This window comes from Passer montanus, unplaced genomic scaffold (genome assembly GCF_014805655.1).
Source record: "Passer montanus isolate IOZ18808 unplaced genomic scaffold, ASM1480565v1 scaffold1, whole genome shotgun sequence".
Taxonomy (NCBI): domain Eukaryota; kingdom Metazoa; phylum Chordata; class Aves; order Passeriformes; family Passeridae; genus Passer; species Passer montanus.
This window is the reverse complement of record NW_024356504.1, coordinates 15,014,120-15,032,215: the sequence shown is the minus strand read 5'-3', so window position 1 is coordinate 15,032,215 and position 18,096 is coordinate 15,014,120. Positions and strand designations below refer to the sequence as shown.

Below are 18,096 nucleotides of genomic sequence, written 5' to 3'. Positions count from 1 at the left end.
AAGTCTTACTTTCAATCTTACCCACTAATGGTGGACATTTTAGGAAAAGGAGTCAGCAGCAAGTTTTGCACTTAAAAGAAATAACATCAACAGCAGTGGATAGGGGTTTGGGAAGTGGATTTAATAGGTGTGTCTAGATTTGGCTAAGAATGAAAAGAGCATTTTCTTTCCACTGGTTGCTGGCTAGTAAAAGCAAAGGGGTGGAATACATCCAACTTGCAAAACTTGAATACAGTTACTGCTATCTGCAAATGGGTGCCCCTCCCCGCTCATGTGAGCTACACAGGCAAAAGAGAATGACACATGTGCTGTTTCCTTTTCCAGTTGTAAAGGGGTCAGGAGCCAGGCAAGGAGAGCCCGAACAAGAGGAGCATTTTCCTGGGTTCTTCCAGCTGTTCTGTTCAATCCCGCCGTCAGTTCTGAGCAGGGAAGAGAGGCTGTCAACACAAATAAGGCATTTTTCAAAGGCGTAAATTATGAGTTCCCAAAACAATGCGACATCTCAACCACGTGAGTACCCTTACCCCCCCTCCCCCCTTACAATAAGAGTGGATTTATCAGTTCCTCGCTTAAGGAACAGATTGTCTAATGCATTTCATATGGGGAGGAAAAAATAAGGAATGCCTGAGACTAATCTTGAAGGAAAAAAGTTGGGAAGAAGCTGTTTTCTTTCTTAATTCTTTGTGTTTGTGTGTGCGGGAAGGACTGAAACAGGCTCTGCAAACTCTGCCTCCTGAATAGGTCCAAGCAAAGTTAGGGACGCTTCCGCCTAAACCCCAGCTTAGAAAAGTTTCATTTGAGTGTTTTTCCCTCCCCCCGCCTTCCGGAATTAAGTTATAGAGCATTTTGAAAGCGTACTGACGCTTTTCTGAGATAGTAATGGTGCTGCCCAGCTTGCCTTTAGAGTCTCAAGCTGTCTGTGTGTAACATGAGACTCAAGCCACAAACTGACAGTCTATATTTAAAGCCACAATGTGTTTCTGCTCCTGGAAATTTAGAAACATGGGCTTAAGGGCAGGCAAATTGGTTTTTCAGCAAGAGAGGGTACAGGAGGGCAAGTCCTCTGTTTGTGTAACTCTGCATATTTCTGTAAATTTTAAAAGAGAGAATTTGGCCCGAACAGTCAAGTGAGCACAGAGGCTCAGCTGCACTATGGTAGTGCTCATTTTGGGACAGCATTAAAAAGAAAGGTGAAGGGAAGGGGGTGGATTATGATTTGATGAGCTGCAAAAAGCTCTTGAGTTTTTGGTGCTGCAATATATATATTTTTTTTTTTCTTATGGCTTTAGTGTGATCTTTCTTCTTTTAATTCAAGAAAGTACTTTTGTTTTATTTTTAATAAATAAACTGCCAATAGAAGAATTGTTTATCAGACCATGGCATCAGGAATGAAGGCAGAAAGTACAGACAGCTCTGCTGGGAGCAGCCTGCATTTCAGGGTTTGATCCAGATACTGCTGTAAGGATATTTGTTCTGTATGGCTGTAGACACTGACAATGTTTCCCAAGCTTTGAATGAGGCAGCCTGATCCAGCAGAAAAGACACAGCAAACAGAATCTCTGGAATCTCAACCAGCAATTTCTAGTTACCCTTTAGTCCTTTTTGCAGATTCTAACCAACAAGAAAGATTAGATGTTACCTTTATATTTTATTCTACTTTATTCTGCAGTTTAGAATATTATAGCTTGTTTTCTATTGCAGCTTGTTTTCTGTTATAGCCAGGAAAGATACAGGAAGGCTAATTCAGCATTCTGAGAGCTCGTGTTTGGCACAGCTTGCATAAATTACTGCTCTTGGTGCTCTCCAAGCATGTCCAGGAGGGTGGTCATGACTCACTGAGGTTCTTCTTGTGTATTGTGAAATATCAACAAGGGTCCAGACCCAATCTTGTATATTTAGTGACAGGCTTGGCCAAGTGACACATCCAGGACCGGCTCTACAGTTCTGAATACATTATAAACAACCTCTCTGGCAGACCCAGGTTGTCAGACCCCACAGAAGGTCCTAGGGGGAAACCAGATGAGGAGTTAATGCCCCTTGGGGCCTTTTGTCTGCTCATAATGAAAAAAGACAAATGCATCAGGGTCTCCTGGGGTTTTTTCCAATATGTGGACAGGAATCCTCAACTTGAACTATTTTAAGATCATATGATTCCCCCCATGAAAATAAATTGCTTGCAATCCAACTAGGAGTATTCTGGCTGAAAAATAGTCATTATATATTGTCTTTGGTTGGGGATTCCCCCCATGAAAATAAATTGCTTGCAATCCAACTAGGAGTATTCTGGCTGAAAAATAGTAATGATATATTGTCTTTGGTTGGGGGTTTTGGTTTTGAGGTTTTGGTTTTGGTTTTGTTTGTTTTTGTTTGTTTGTTTTTGTTTGTTTTGTTTTGTTTTGTTTTAATTAGGTGGATGAAATGTATAGATTAGGAACAAAAGTTAAAGGGAAGTCTGATAGTACCATATTTCTGTATAATGCTTCTTTGGTGCATTGATAATGGTTGAAGTTTTGAGGGAAGGTCTTTGGGAAAAGGGTCTTACTTCCTAGCAAAATTCCTGCTAATTTTGCAAGAAACAAGACAAGAAACAATTGAAAGTTCAGTGTATTGACAGGCACTGCGCAGCATGGACAGCAGATGTTTGCCAGAGAGGCAGAATAATTGGGAAAACAAATTTGCTTCATAACCACAGTGAAAATCTTTGAGATGGGTGTGAGAATGCTTAAAATAGTCATCAAAAATTTTTGGTACATATACTGAACATAGGAATTCTTTGCTGAATACCTGCAGGTGAGACCACAGAGCAGATGCCAACTGATGTAAACTGAACAGTGTTAAGTTCCCTAATTTCTCATGTACTTTGCTTATCTCCTTGTATTCACCCATGGCTGATAAGGAATTTTATTCATTCTATAAATGCAGTATCATCTTGTCAATCCAGGGGGGGATCACATACTGTTTCAGATTTTAAATATTCAACTTTGTGTAATTTGTAAATGTATTCTGCTCCTATATGGGAATGCCCCACCATCTCACCTTGGGCACTTCCCATGCCCAGCTCAGATATCCCCCAGATATCTGAGTGGGCTCTCTGTACACATAACAGAGGTGAGAGAGGCAGTAACTCTGTGATGCATTTGCTTCCTGCTCACATGTACAAGCAGTAGCTGCCTGACTTAACTATGAAACCTGAGGAACTCCACAGGTTTGGCAGTCTCAGTTCAGCTGGCAGCTTTTGCCCTCTTCCTGTTAGACTGCAGTGACCCTATTTTGAGGCAGTGGGACAGCTCAAATGAGGTGAAGGATTAGGACAATAAACGTCACCAAGTCAAAGGTTCAACCTGGGGAGGCAGTGATCTGTGCAACACCGTCTTTATGGGTCAGAGGTGGTCACCCCTTTGGAGAAGGTGTTCTGCAATTTACAGGATTTCATCTGTACCCAGCAGGCTGGGAATGTTTATCTGGGGTCTCTTATACTCCAAATGCCAGCTATCAAAGGAGTTAGTGGTTAGGGAGAACAGTTTGTGAAAGCTTTTCTTCCTCATCACCCTTCAACAGATAAGGTCCTCTTCCTGGGGGGATAGGGAAGCAGTGTGATGTGTGCAGTGCAGAAGAATTGGCCCAAAAGGAAACCAAGAAGTAAGGCTGGTCCTCAGGCCATGCCCCAGCTGCAGAGGGAGGAAGAGGGGGAGGAAGAGGGTGAAGCAAAGCCTCCTTGAGCTGTATGCACTCCCTCTACATTGCCAGCCATCCTCCAGCAGTAACCCAGGCTCTGCCCTGCTCAGGGGAGCAGAGTTCCGTGCTGCCTCTGTTCTACAAGCAGGAGGTCTTGGCTCCATCAGCCCAAGCTTCTCCACCTGCCCCAGGGACAGAGCTTCAGGCAAAATGAGTCACAGATGTATCTGTCCCCTCAGAGAGGCTGAGACCTTGCCAAGGTGGCCTCAGATAAAGGCAGAGTGACTTCTGGCCGTGAATGTGAACAGCCTTGCTACATCTTCAACTCATAATGAAATATATTTTTGGGGCTGCAGACTGGTTGTTTTGTATGTTCCTGGAGTAATACCACTTGCCTTTCACACAGGGCTTATGAAAAGCCTTGAATGAACCCTTCAGGTTTTTAATCATGTTATTCACACCTTGGCAATATATGTGATTTCATTGCCCTTAATCAACAGAAGTGTTTGCCTGTGACAGTAAGTGATAAACAAAAACAGAGGCTATTGATTATGAAAATCTTGTCTTCACTGGTGAACCTGTGAGCATTTATACACAAGGAAACCTACAGATTATAATAACCTCTCATTTTTAGCACAGAAATCTCAAAACATATCCTACAAGCATTGATGGAAATTTAATGTCTCTGCTCATATGTTTGTTTGCCACCACTGTGCATGTGAATTGGAAAATTTGGCTTTATACCCCAGGGTTCTCCTGACACCCTTTTTGTCTGGCATATTTATGTGAAAGTCTGGGAATTGAAAGGCTCAGAATGCACCTAAAATTTCAGTAATTAACAGTAGAAATGTTGGCAAACGACTGAGCTGGAGAGAATAGGGAGGATGTCAACCCAAATAGGAGTCTGCTGTTTTAAAATACACAATTTTCAGCATTGCTGGCCATCATTAAAAAAAAATACACAGTAGATGTTAAAGATTCAGGTTGTGGCTAGTTGTGTGCTTAAGCCTGTTAATATTATGGAATTATGCAGTGTCTGCATCTCATTGCTGATACTGCTGCACCTTTCTTTCTAGGCTCTTGTGTAATATACCCTGTATGCATAGCTGTTCAAATGGCTGAGTCCAATCAGCAAAGTCTTTTGTAAAACAGGCTTTCAGGACTGCATTGTCTAATGAAAGTCTGTTTGTGTGTGTTCTCTGTGCAGTGCCTGCCTCTATTGTTGGAGAGGGATCAGTATTCATATAGCATAGAGAAATTCAAGCCAACAGAGGGACCTGATTGTGCTAGGTGCTGTACAGTCACCTCTTCTTCAAAAGGCTGGTAAAGAGGAGAGATTACAGGTTGGAGAGAAATTATTGCTCTCCATGGACACTGCTGGTGAGGCAGCTTTTAGCTGAGAAAAGCTGGGGAGGTAGAAGTTGGTTTGATTCCAGTAGAATCACTGTTGCAGCAGCACTTTGCTTCCCACTGCCTAATTCTGTAATGCATGCTCAGGAAAAAAAACATAGACGTTATTTAGCAACTGGCCTGCTTGTTTCCCACAGAAAGATCAGAAAACTTTTGAAAACAGCATTTGACATGAGTAGGAGGTCTGTTTACAATTTTTTGCTTCACATTTGAGTTGTGATAAAAAATGCACTAAAAACCCAGATGCCACAGTGACAAGAATATAGAAACACCTTAGGAGGGCAAGGATTCGGGCAGCAGACAATTGTGTTTAACTTCCTTAATTTTCTTAGTCAGATGAATTTGACAGCATTACCCCAGTTATGAGTAGATAAAAAATTCACCATCTGCTAAGCGTTCTGAAAAATTACTTGGAGAATGGAGAAAAGTGTCACTTGGAGAAATCAGGCTTTGTTTGCCCACAATTTATGAACACAAATGGAGGAAAGGCCTCTCTTCTCTGGATAATTTATTTGTAACTGATAACTGCATCAAGTACCAACACTGCAATGCTACAATGCTACAGACATGCAGCTCATAATTTGAGGCTGAAATAAGATCTGGACTCCCCTGTTTCTTGAAGAGTCAGCACAATCTAATTCACACCAGATTCCTATCTCTGCTATGTTAGCATGGAAATCAAATGCACTGCCTGTGCTAAACTGATCCCTTATTGCAGATGTACCTTGCACGTGTAGTTTCACCAATGAGACAGCTGGCTAAGTGATTTTCCTCTTAATTAATCATCTCATATGCAAAGGACGCCAGTTTCTCATATCTTCTTCTCTTCTGACATATGTTTCACCACAGGGTTCTTCCTGATGAAGCAGAAAACTTCACTAAAAATCTCAATGGGTTAAACTTGTTCTGCTGCATTAGAGTTTTAAAGTGATTTTTCTTTCCTTTCCTCTGCCTCTCTTTTTCATCTTAAGAGGGAAAAAAGAATTCAGTTATTTCATGAGGGTCTCTACCTCTTTTTTCTCCAGATAAGCCCTGAAACTGAGTTAAGCTTTTTATCAGTAAGTTGCAGGGGGGCATTTGAACACACCCTGAGACAGTTCTTTGTTATTGTGAGTGATAAATGCCTATTTTACTGGGGACTACATGTTTAAAATACCTAGTTTTATGAGACAGTCCACATCATACAGGACATGTGTGACTAGTTCACAGCCATACAGAAACAGACATCAAATCATTACATATGTGTAGGTGTTTACAGTTGTGAGCAGAGATTCTTTCAGTAACACCAAACCTAGAAAATGAGCTTGAATTCTATCTGTTCACAGATATATACACAGCCAGAGTGTATGTATATACAATATACCTTATATCTGTATGCATACATATACAAAGACGTGTATTTATATCCACCATCCTTTCCACTACTTATATGGCTTTATTTCTTCAGGTTTATATTCTTGTTCTAGCTCATCTGTGCTGGGAGAATTTGGTAGCTGCATCTTTAGGACAGTAATCTAGAAATGCTGATCATATTAGTATATTCATACCAAAATTAAAGTTATTAACTACCCTCCTTTGGAAACAAAATATTTATTCAAGAATCGATTCAGTTGTATTATATAATTCTGTGACCCCCTCAAACACTTGAGAAGATTAATTTATGGTGGAAGAGATTTTACAGAATTGTTATTCCAGTTTAACTTTTTTTTTCTGTAGGCAAACTTCTCTGTTCATCTTATTTTCTTTGAAAAGCGTTCTTACTAAGACAATAGTAAGATGCTTCATGTCTGCTAATTGGATGTTTCAAAAATTTCAGTCACTTAAGAAGGGATGAAAAAGCAGGTCTTCATGGCTGACTTTAGATGAACCAAACAATCCTTTGAGACAAATAGACAAAACCAGACAAATAACAAATCAGTTAAACACAAGTGATTAAAGAGTTACCTGTATGAATGAGTAGAGGGAAAAATTATTTCTAGTGTGTGGTGAAGAATTACCATAAAACTGTAGTCATCCAAGAGTTCAGGAAACTTGTGTACATTTTCAAAAATTCTGATGTTTAAAATTACATGCTGGATTTTTGTATTTTTTTTCTGTCTTCTAGAATATATTGTTGAATTCTGCTTTCAGGATTTTCTTAGCATGTATTAGGGCTAGAAGTTTACCAATTTATTATGAAATAGTGTAGTCTTTTTATTTCCTGGAACTTTATAACCAGCACTCATGAGCTAGCTGAGTTTGCTCTTCTAACTGTCAATGGTTCATACAAGTGTAATAAGCACACTCCCAGTCCCATCCAACAGAGCAAGAAGGAAATCAAATCCTTGATGCATCTGTGGCCTCTATCACACCTGCCCTCTCATGTTTAGTTCAGCTATCCTCTGCACCTCCTAATCCTACTTGTCTGTCCCTTTCTTAGCCCACACGTAAATGGCCATCTCTGAACATATGAGAGACACAGGTCCCAGCTGTTAAATGCCATTTCCCCCTTCTCTCAAGGACCTTCCACAGTGCTGCCAGTGGGAAGGAAGAAAAGAACAGGTCAGGAAAACATAGATCTTTCCCTGTCACCATCTGGGCTGAGGTTTGTTTCCTTTGGGTGTTGCCCTCTCTTCCGCTCTCCCTCTTCTCTGTTGATTTCTCTTTGCTCTCTCATCTTCACAGCTTGCTATGAAACAACACCTCCCCTCTCCAGATCTTTCCTCTCATCACATAGAAATTTTTATTTACAACTGGGACATGCTTTTTACATTCCGAATCGCATGATTGGGAGAGATGATTATTGTCTGTCTCTCTTGAATTTCCATAATTACGTCAACAGCCTTTGATTTTTGGACTCTATTGGAAAAAAATCCAGTTTTCCCCACACTGAGCTCATAGGGACCTCTTTTTTTGGTTTAAAGAAGCTATGTTACCAGTCACTAATGGCAATTAAGCTCTTGGTGGAAATAGGAGCTATACACAAAATTAGGCTGTATCTCTCTCTACAAAAAACACTGAATAACATGTTGAGTACACCAGGAAAAAATCTGCAGTTGGGAACCAAGTCCCAGTTCCCGTTTGCTCTGGGGAAAAAGGGGATTTTCACTCTTTTGCAAAACCAAACAGCGTGCTCTTAACACTGTCACTTTTCCTGTTACTCAACCTATCCCTGCTCCAGTCGAAGAAGAGCGGAGTGAACAACTTCTGCTAACATCACCAAAGCCAGGAAGAACACCACCAGTTCAAGGAGAAGAGGGCCAGGTTGGCTGGGACTTTGAGCAACGTGTTCTAGTGGAAGATGTTGCTGACCCTGAGGGTGTGGTTAGAAACAGATGCTCTTTAAGGTCCTGTCGTCCTGTAGCGACAAGGTCCCTTCCAACCCAACCCCTTCCATGATTATATGATTCAAAAGGTGCTTGGTAGGTTCTTCTTGTGAAGGCTGTGTCCACCTAATGTGAAGAAATTAATTATTTTGAAACCTTGCTAATTGCTTTGGCACTTTACCATCTCCCACTAAGAGCTGTCTACTCATCATCCCTACAAGCTACTGCAATAGGAAGTGACTAGACCCACAAACATCCTTTAAAAAGTGAAAAATACCCTTCTCTCTTACCTTTTCTATAACTGAATGGATCTGGTTCCTCACAACACCTCTTACCAAGTCAACCATCCCAACACCCTGACCCAAGAACCCAATCTGATTTGTGTTTGCTGTGTAGGAAATAATTTGAAATTACTACAATTCCAAGCCATTACCACAAGAGTAGTGACACATGGTGACTTGGCATGGTGAGAGATGGAAAAATGGTGTTGTACAGCCCCCAAAAGAAGCTGGTTTTTCATACCCTTGGTTATCGAAGTCTTTCTTCTGTCTGAAGGTCTCCTATTAATGTATCGTTCCTACTCATGATGAAGCAAGCTTTTCACTCACATCCTTCCCATTTCCTCTTGACAAAAACCAGTCTTCTTCATTGCAAAAGTGTATTCTTTTTACTTTGTTTAGTCTGTAAATTTCTCAGGGCAGAATGATCTCTCCCTCCATCTCTTTTGTAAACAAGAATCACCAAATAATTATTTGACATTTCAGTGTTCATGTGGTGCTGACCACATCTGTCTTCCCAAGTTACCTCATCAAGTTGCTGATTCTGGATAGAGATTTCAGCCTCCTGAAGCATGAAGATAAAATGCAAAAAGCAACCTTAGGTATGACATCAACTGGTAATGCATATCAAGCTGGAAGGACTTTAGGGGTTTCTCCTTGAAAACATTTTTCCCCTAAACACATTTATTTGCATTCTCTGAGATAGTCTCTAGACTGTGGAGATCAAAGAGAGCTGGAAATCCAGCAGGGTTTTTAAGTGCATTAAAGGTACCATGTTTCAAAGCCACATGCCTGAACATTTAAGCACCGTGGAAGAAATGAAGTAGCAGGTGGTAGTACATGTAAACATGATTATTCTAATCTTAATACTTTTCAATTTGTCAAAGCCTAACTGTGTGACAAAAAGCCAAAATAATGGATGCTGTGTGCACATGCAGACACACACGAGAGCATAAAACCCAAGGATGCCAGCCAGCTTGGGTTCTCCCTTTCAGCCACATTTCTGATCTTGTAAGTCATTTACAGCAACAAGGATGTGTATTTACCAGATTTATGTGGCAAATCTAACTATGGAGTGCTTCTTGAGAGATTTCAATACAGACATGTAATTCCCTACTGCACTTCTTTTTTTCTGAGGTAAAATATATAAAATGCCATCCACAATATGCCAACAGTGGCATATTGTAAATGTCTGCATATTGTGAGTACATATAGAGAGACACAGTCTATAATGTTGCTCACTTAGCAACTGAGACATTATATAAATATTTTCAGGTGCTTTCACAGAGTCAAAGTGAGAAAAAATGAGACTATTTTTATTACTCCTAAAGAAATGAGAAAATATTAGAAAGTGGTGTCCACCAGATCTAACCCCTTTCCTGCCATAAGTTTTTGTGCATGTTTTCTGTACAGCACTAGCTGTAACTTGAAAACTTCATCACCTAAGATCACATGAGATCCTGGCCTGTAAACAAATACCCAACTATTTCTGTGTCCTTCCCATTTCTGCAGAGTTTCTCAGGAAATGCAAGCTGCCATTGCAGTGATGAAATCTGTCGTTGAGATACTTGTACCCTGGAACCTGAGATTGCTCATATTGATTTTATTGGACTTTGTATCAGAATTTGCTGATTTCAGATCCTAAGTTTTTAATACTACTCTGCTTCAAATGCCTTGGTTTAGCTCACAGCAGCCTCGCCTACTGTCACCACAGATGTTGTTGAAGGCAAGGTGATTTATGAATGGTAACTAGACCTCTTGTAGGAAACACTATTGAAGACTGGGGGTAATGGGGAGCAAATAAAGATAAACTGATCCTGTATGCTCCCAAAGAAAACTTCCCGCTGATTCAAGGTTCTTGCACATTAAGAAAAGATGTCTGCAGCTCCTGAGCTCATTTTCCCTGTGGATTAATGATCCATAGGAGATCCTTTGTTCCAAGGAGGAGTAAATCACCCCTCCTGCTTTTGGCAGTCAGGAACATAACTGGGGAGATAAATGGTTTTACATTTCTCTGAACTTTGCTGTTGCTCCTGGGTAAAGGATTTCCCTTCTGGAATCCATTAAAATCTGTGAATCTGAGACAAAGACTCTTCTTCCTCCTCCCACGTTGTGTGTGAGATGCTTAATCTCAGCATCCTGGGGACATAACCATTTGTGAGCTGGAAACAGAGCATGAGCTGAGCCCTTCTGCTCTCGAGGTACCTCTTTTGGCTTCCTTTGCTTGCAGTGAATGAAACCTTTGGTTGTAACAGCCTCTGACTTATGTCAGAAGGTTCATGACTGACTGGAGCAACAATGGGTTGGCAGAGAGGTATGAAACCCTTTAAAATGTGGCATTGCTTAATAAATAAAGATCAGCTTAAAACACAGGGGAGAATGTGAGAGGAGGTACAGCTGCATGACACTGTTTTTAAGAGAAAATGCAGCCTGGACTTTTCCTCCCTAGTCCTCTCCACGAATTGCATTTCCTTTAAGGAAAAGGTCATGCCTTCTTTCCCAGGCTGCTACAAGCCTTCCCCAGACAGGAAGCATATCCTGTGTCCTGTTTTCTCCAGAGTCCAGTAGCAGAACAGACAGTAGTGTTACTTCCATGCTGCTGCTCCCACCGTGTTGTTTTTAAGTGACTTGAGGACCAAATCTCTGGCTGAATCTTCCCCCCCACCTCAATCATGATGCAGCCCCAGGGCCTTGCAGAGCTGGCAGCTGCTGAAGATGGACAAAAGAAGAAATACAAACTCCTCCCTTTGGAGGTGTGGATGGCTGTTTTTGTCAGATATGAAACTGCAGTAGTCATTTGGGGGGAGATGTGGGAGGGGGAAAAACACATGTTCTGTAATTGAAGATTCTGTCTGTGATTTATTCCAGAAGAGAAGGGTATATTTTCCTCATTGAAGGAGAAAAAGAGACTTGGAAACCGTAACAGGTAGCACATGCCCTTTTCCACCCAAGTGATTTCCTTCCTTCACAGCTCCCACCTGAGAAGAAGCTGGGGATCAGCCCTCCCCAGTCATGCCCTGCTCCCTGCAGCTCAGAGCAAGGTCCAGGACTTGTGGGTGGCTGAGGGAAGTTTGCCAGGGAAATACGGACAAATGTGGGTGTTCAGCTCTGCAATTGATTTTGTTTTCCACTACTTGGCACTTCAGGGCAGCAGCTTGCTGTCTGTGGACATGAGCATCCATATCCCTTAGAGGATAATTTCCTCCCACTCCCCGCTCTGCTGAAAATATCCTAGGTGAGAGGAGATGTAGCAAGAAATGCAAACTCTGTCCCTTAACAGACACAAAGCCATGGCATGTCAGCTGTGGCCGAGGGTTATATGTCTCTCCAGACTCCAGGGCCACACACATCTGTCTTTTCCATTTCCCAGCCTTGCTGGGATTTTTCCAATCCATCTTCTAGCTAATGGGATTTGGTACCAATTTTCCCTGTCCTTTGTTTCACTGCCACTGCACACTGAAGTGATGCTGTAGCATTACCAGAGCTGCCTGTGTCTCCCCTAGCCCTCACCAGGTGTTAGGTTACACCAGCATTAAGGAGAAGTCACTTCCTTTCCCAGGGACAATGCTACCTATTCCTATCTGCTACAGAATCCATATCAAGTGATGGTAAATGTGGGTTTGATCCTGATGGTGCTGGGTTTTCTCGACTAACCAAGACTTAAAATCTTTTTAATCTCTGCCCATGGAAGTGCTGCATGGAGCTGATGGGCTGTCTTACCCACTAGAGCCAGTAGCAGATGCTTAATGGAGAGTTAAAGCACAGGCCAACCATCAAGGGATCTAAGGAATGGGAAAGTTTTGAGACAGAATTAGTAATTCGGTGTTTAAAAGGTTGCCTTGGGGTATAAAAGCTTTTGCATTTACCAGAGTTTCTCATATGAAGTACTTGAACCTCCTGCTCACATCCAGACTTGGCGCTTGGCGGGACTGAGCCTTGTCTGCTGCTCTTTTTGAATGAGATCTTTTAACTTGTACTTGAAAGAATTCAACCTTTGAAGCTCAGCATTACTGAATGCATAGCTGGTGGCAGGGAGTAGGGAAGTCCTCTGTCCAGTTCTCCCAGGTAACTCCAGTGCCTGCAGGGGTGTGTGACCATGACTTTATCATTTTGTCCCCTCCATCTGTGCAGCAGCTGCCCACCCCAGCAATGATAAAAGCTTTTGTCTGAAGCCAGCTGTGCAACCCAGCACAGCACAAAGGTGCTGGTCAGCCTAGCCCCTGTCTTGGAATGCAGCCAGGGTAGGGAACATCTCTGTCACCCCTTCTTCCCTCCTCATTAGGCAGGCCTCCTACTTCTCAGGCAAAAATATCCAGTGTAAGGTCTTAAAGAGTTAAAGCCAGACTGCTGTGTATGACCCTTCTTTATAAAGCTTGTGCATCTCCTAGGGAGCACTTCTTGCTGACTGTCTCCTAAAGGGACTCTCAAGAGCAAAGAAGCTAGAAGGACAATCCTTAGAGCTCCTGCTTGTGTGTTTAACACTCGTGGGTGTAGCAGGGGAAGAGGGGAAAACTATCGTGTCTTGTGAAAAGAGCTGGGTGGATTTAGAAAGGCAGACATTCAGGTCTTGTGGAAGAAGGAATTAAAATTGACAGAGAGGCCCTGTAAATCTGGGGCCTGAGGCATGTTTTATCCATTCCTTTAAGTTTTCTATTTGATCTATACAGACAGAACCAAAAAAATGCAAAAAGGAAGTGGGCTTTACTCCTCTCTTGTAACAGATACGTACTTGTGTCCAAGCCCTGCCATGGCATGAAGTACAGCACAGCTCCCCCTGAAATAAACTGCAGCTCACACATATCTCAGGGTGGAACTTGGCTCTTAAACAAAATTTAATGGGAGTCTGCTCTGGCTGAACTCTACTTATGACTTCATATTTTCCAGGGCTGTGCTGCTGCTGTTGGCTTGTTCATTTTTCTTTATTTTTTTCTTTTCATTCTCTTTATAGTAATAGGTGTTTCAGTGGGATAGCTTGACCTTATGAGACTGTTCCAAAGCATACTTCTCTGGAGGCAGTGGTAAATAGTTTTGATATATTATGAAAGTGCTCTGAGAAATTTGCAGGCTGTCTCATGACTGCTTGAGAAGGCAGACTTCTGCAACCTGTTAGGCAGCATCAACTGGTGAATTAAACTAGGAATTTGGAAAGCAGAGAAGGTGAACAGAGGCTATATATTATGTTTCTGTTTTGGTTCTATCATGTTTCTCATACTCATAAAATGGAGTTTTCAAAACTTTCACTGTTGGCCCAACTGAGCAGGTGGAATGTGTGAGAGAACCGATTTCAAAGGAAGCAGAAGAAGTTTAGAAGCAGTTTAGCAGTGAGAGCTCTTGCAAATCCCACCTTGGGTGTGAACCACTCAGTGTTTCACTTGGTATGTTGGGAAAGTGCCCTGCTTTGGGCCAGCAGGGCCAGCACTGACTGCTGCTTGGTGCTTGGCCGCAGAGCCCTTGGCTGCTGGTGCAGGATGGCACAGGGTAACAGCTCTGCCCATCTGACAGCTGAGAGAGGAGTCTGACTGCTTAGTGCATTCCAATGTAATCTTACATAGGAAATACCAAGCCCAACTCTTTCCGTGGCCTTCTAGAGCTACTGCAGTTCAAAGGAATCACTGGACTCTGAATGTCTGGAGTGCTCTGCTCTGCTCAGAGCACCCTAGAAAAGAAGTCTCCAGCTTTAAACAGCTGCTTTTCTCTTTATGCTTTTCTTCTGGGGAACTTCTTTTTCCTGTATGTAGATTTATGGTGTACTTCAGCCACTCAAAAGAGCATTCCTGGTTTTTGCCCTCTCTGTCTGCACCTAGCAAACCTCTCCCTGTTAATGACAGTCAAACTACAGATTGATTTGGATCAATTTGCCAGTAAGTAAATAGCCCTCTAAGTAAACAGTAAATATGAGTAAATAAGTAAATATTAAATGGGTGAAGGAGCTTTCCTTTTGGTGGGCTGGTTTTCTGCTTGGAAGGGAAATGTTTAGGAAGAATGCCCTTTGCTGCAGAAATGTATTAGCCTGCTCAAACCACAACAATTCACTATCAGCTTTCCTCCATGGATATTTCATACACTTGGAGCAGACCAAAGGCTTTACAGTGAGTGAAAAATATGTTGATCAGAGAAGTACCATAGCAAGCATTTGTTGCTATTGAAAACTACTAGACCATATTTCTTTGCTTAATGACACACATTAATCCTGCATTGAAATTTCCATGGCTGTCCAAGATGAATCTGGCTTTAAAGGTTCAAAATACAGTCCAAACTATAAAAATGTAGCATTCTGAACAAAAAAAGGAGCTGGAAAAAGGTCTCAGCAATGTTCCTTTGTTTTTTCCTTTGCTGTTTAAACTAGTAATCTACAAGTTTTGAAATGGTTTGAAAAACATGGCATTTTTTAAAATTGGTGACCAGAATATGAATACTATCCAAGTACCCACTGCTACTTCTGTTTTCAGTTCAGTTTCCTAATGAAATGAATCTTATGTGTTCCTGCTGTCTGTTTGCCTAATCATCTGCTCATCCATCTGCTAGTTCTCATCAAGAATTTTGAGTCCACTGACCAGTCTCAAACAGATTTGAAAGAGAAACAAGAGCCTCAGAAATTATTGTAATTTTCTATGTTGCATGAAAGTCATCACTGTCTACAGAGAGCCATTCAACTGAACAGTAAAAAGGACTCCTTATTGGGAGATTAAACTAAATGAAGTTCTTTTCTACTTAAGAAGGTAGCAGCATCAAGTTTTGGCATGATTAGTTTTCTTCCATAAACATGACTCCCAACTTAACAGGCAAAACACAGAGGGTAAGACCCCATTTAAGCACCTATAGGAGATATCAGGCCCTTCTGACCAGCGCATGTTGAGAGCTCTGCAAAAAAAAAAAATGGGTCTCACTACCTCATAGCAAGGTTAATCCCTCAACACAAGCTTTGGAAAGTGATGGTTAAGCAGTGCTAACAATAATGTTTGGGATTTATTTTCCCTAATTATAGACTCCAGAAATCTAGGCTTCTTTAAGCTATTTTAACTTTGCTTATTGGTTGATGGGAAGGAAATTCCCACACCATACCCCAGGATTCACAACACTGTGGGCAGGCTGAATAGATCTTCTTGCAAGAAGGCGTGTCAGAACAGAACAGAACAGAATAGCTCCAGTTGGAAGAGACACACAGCTACCATCTCAACCAACTGTCTATCAGTATCCTCCTGCAGCACCTGTGGAGACAGCTGAGCTCACACAGACTCCTTTCCAGCAGTCAAACATCTCATCAGGATGGTTATTAGCCTCTCACCTACATGGTCCTTGACATTAGCAATAAGCTGTTAATGAATTTCACAACAATATAATTCTGCGCTGAAAAACATTCAATATATGATTTCAGTGAAGGTCTTCTCATGCTTAGCTCTGTTAATGTGTTCAATATGCTATTTTCTTAATAATGCCAGACAGTTGTCCAAAAATAATACACAAACGATCCTTTTTCCTTTTTTCCCCAACAATTATTGCACAATCTGTCTAGAATAGCTCAGATGAATGATAGATGGTAAAGAAGTTTTGCTAAAATTTCTCAACTCTGTTCAGACAGCTTGAACTGATACGTAAATGCTTTTCAGATAATACTGTGGCCTTTGTCTTTAGAACAAATACGCACAAGAAATCTCCATATTCATTGAAGAATCCTTAGGAAATAAGAAATATTGTTGCCCTGAGCTACTATTTGCCTTGCAAGTTTCTCAGGTGTTTCAATATGTTTTATTTTCTTTGTTTAATATGCTCAATATTCAAAGCATTTGGAAGATTGTTTCCACTACAGATATCTCCATTAATAATATTAATCTCGTCTGTGCTCCAGGAAAGATCTCTGTGTCCCTGAAGAACATATGCTAAACAACCTGACATTTCCACTTGCAACACACAGTAGACAGCCTTAGGCAAGCACTGGTGTATGAGCTGGATGGAGCTGAATACAATTCATATCAAATAAGCCAGGGGACAAAGCACAGAGAACTCCCATTTCCAAGAATTATCACCTGTTGGACTTCTTTGCTACAAAATATTGACAGTGGGAATGAGCATAAATGAAGGAACCTCCCCATGCTGCCAAAATTATTATGCTTTTCTAAGATAGGAGCCTGGTGCTTCATTCTTTGAACTCTTACAATATTATCAGGCTTTCACCAGTTTCCAGGTGGTTTCTAGGTGACATCATGTGTAGTTTGATCATATCATCTCTAGTTTAAGCACAAGGTCAAGCTTTTTTCATCTCAATGAGAAACAGACATTTATCAGCCTCAAAAGAATAATGGCCGTGTTTCTATCTCAGCATGTCTGTGTTCATTAAAATGAGTTTTGTGCCAGCAGCAGAGTCAGTGGAACACTTGCTTTTGGATATATGCCCCCCTAAATCCCACCCCCAGTATACAGAGGCTCCCTCCCTCCCTCAGGAGCTCCCCATGGATCTCTGTGCCTGATGGCTGGAAAGCTCATGGTTACTGGACTACTGACTGCTGCTAAACAGAGCTTAAAAATGCTCAGTCCTTGCTGCCTTTCCTTTAGTGCTGGGCTACTCTGGTCTCCCTTTTCTCTCCAGTCTGCAGTTTTCATGAAAATTGAAGCACTCCTTATCTTTGCCTGCTTTTTCCTTTAAAAACAGTGGGAGTTGAATAATGGAGTCAAAATTTGTGAAGGATAAAAGGACAGTCAGGCAGATAGCAGGAACAGAGAAAATCAGTACAAAAATGCTGTTGAATGTATTTGATGAAAATGTTTCAAATTCTAGCAAGTAATTCTGAGTGTCTTAGTTAAGGGGACTAATTTTAACTAATGTTTGTCTTCGTGCCAAATCTATAAATGCTTAGTGCCATATCCATAAAAGAGGGTATGTTTCAAATGTAAACCAAAACCTAATTTTTAGAAGTTATTTCAGTCATAAAATCAAGTACAACAACATTAAGATACAGAGATCATCTTATCCTCTTAAGAAACAATCCAAAGGCTTGAGAGTCTGGTCTGAGGCTGCTAGACCTGTTAGGTACAAATTAAAAGCTTGTCTTGGTAAATAATTACAAGCAGTTTAGCAGTTAAGTTGTCTTATGCTTCATGTAACCACTTACACAAGGGACTGGGAAGGAAAAAACACCTACTCCAAGATTTCTTGGCCTCTGACTGTTCACTAAAAGGTTCTGACTCAAAGTTTTATACTTACGTTTTTGACATGAAAAATTTAGATCAGTGGGAAATGCTGTTTTCATAAACTGTTTCTTGAGATTTATAGGATAATTATCAGCTACAGGTCATGAGATGGGCTTTCACTGTCTGTGGTCAGCTGCTTAGATTTCCTATGGTCTTCTGCAACTTCTGCAATGATTAATCAGTTAAGCCAGCGACTCCTGTCTATTCAGCTTTGACCTCAGTGCAGGAGCAAATGGCTGGTT

General features: G+C 41.3%; 1 protein-coding gene across 1 annotated transcript in view; it reads left to right on the top strand.

Moving 5' to 3' along the window:
* Positions 1–318: 318 nt before the first annotated feature.
* GYPC (glycophorin C (Gerbich blood group)) overlaps positions 319–18,096 on the top strand; it is a 33,381-nt gene continuing 15,603 nt past the window's right edge. The window contains exon 1 of the mRNA XM_039722458.1: positions 319–510. Within this exon, the coding sequence (XP_039578392.1) occupies positions 477–510 (34 nt within the window). The 5' untranslated portion in view covers positions 319–476. The remainder of the gene's footprint in view (positions 511–18,096) is intronic.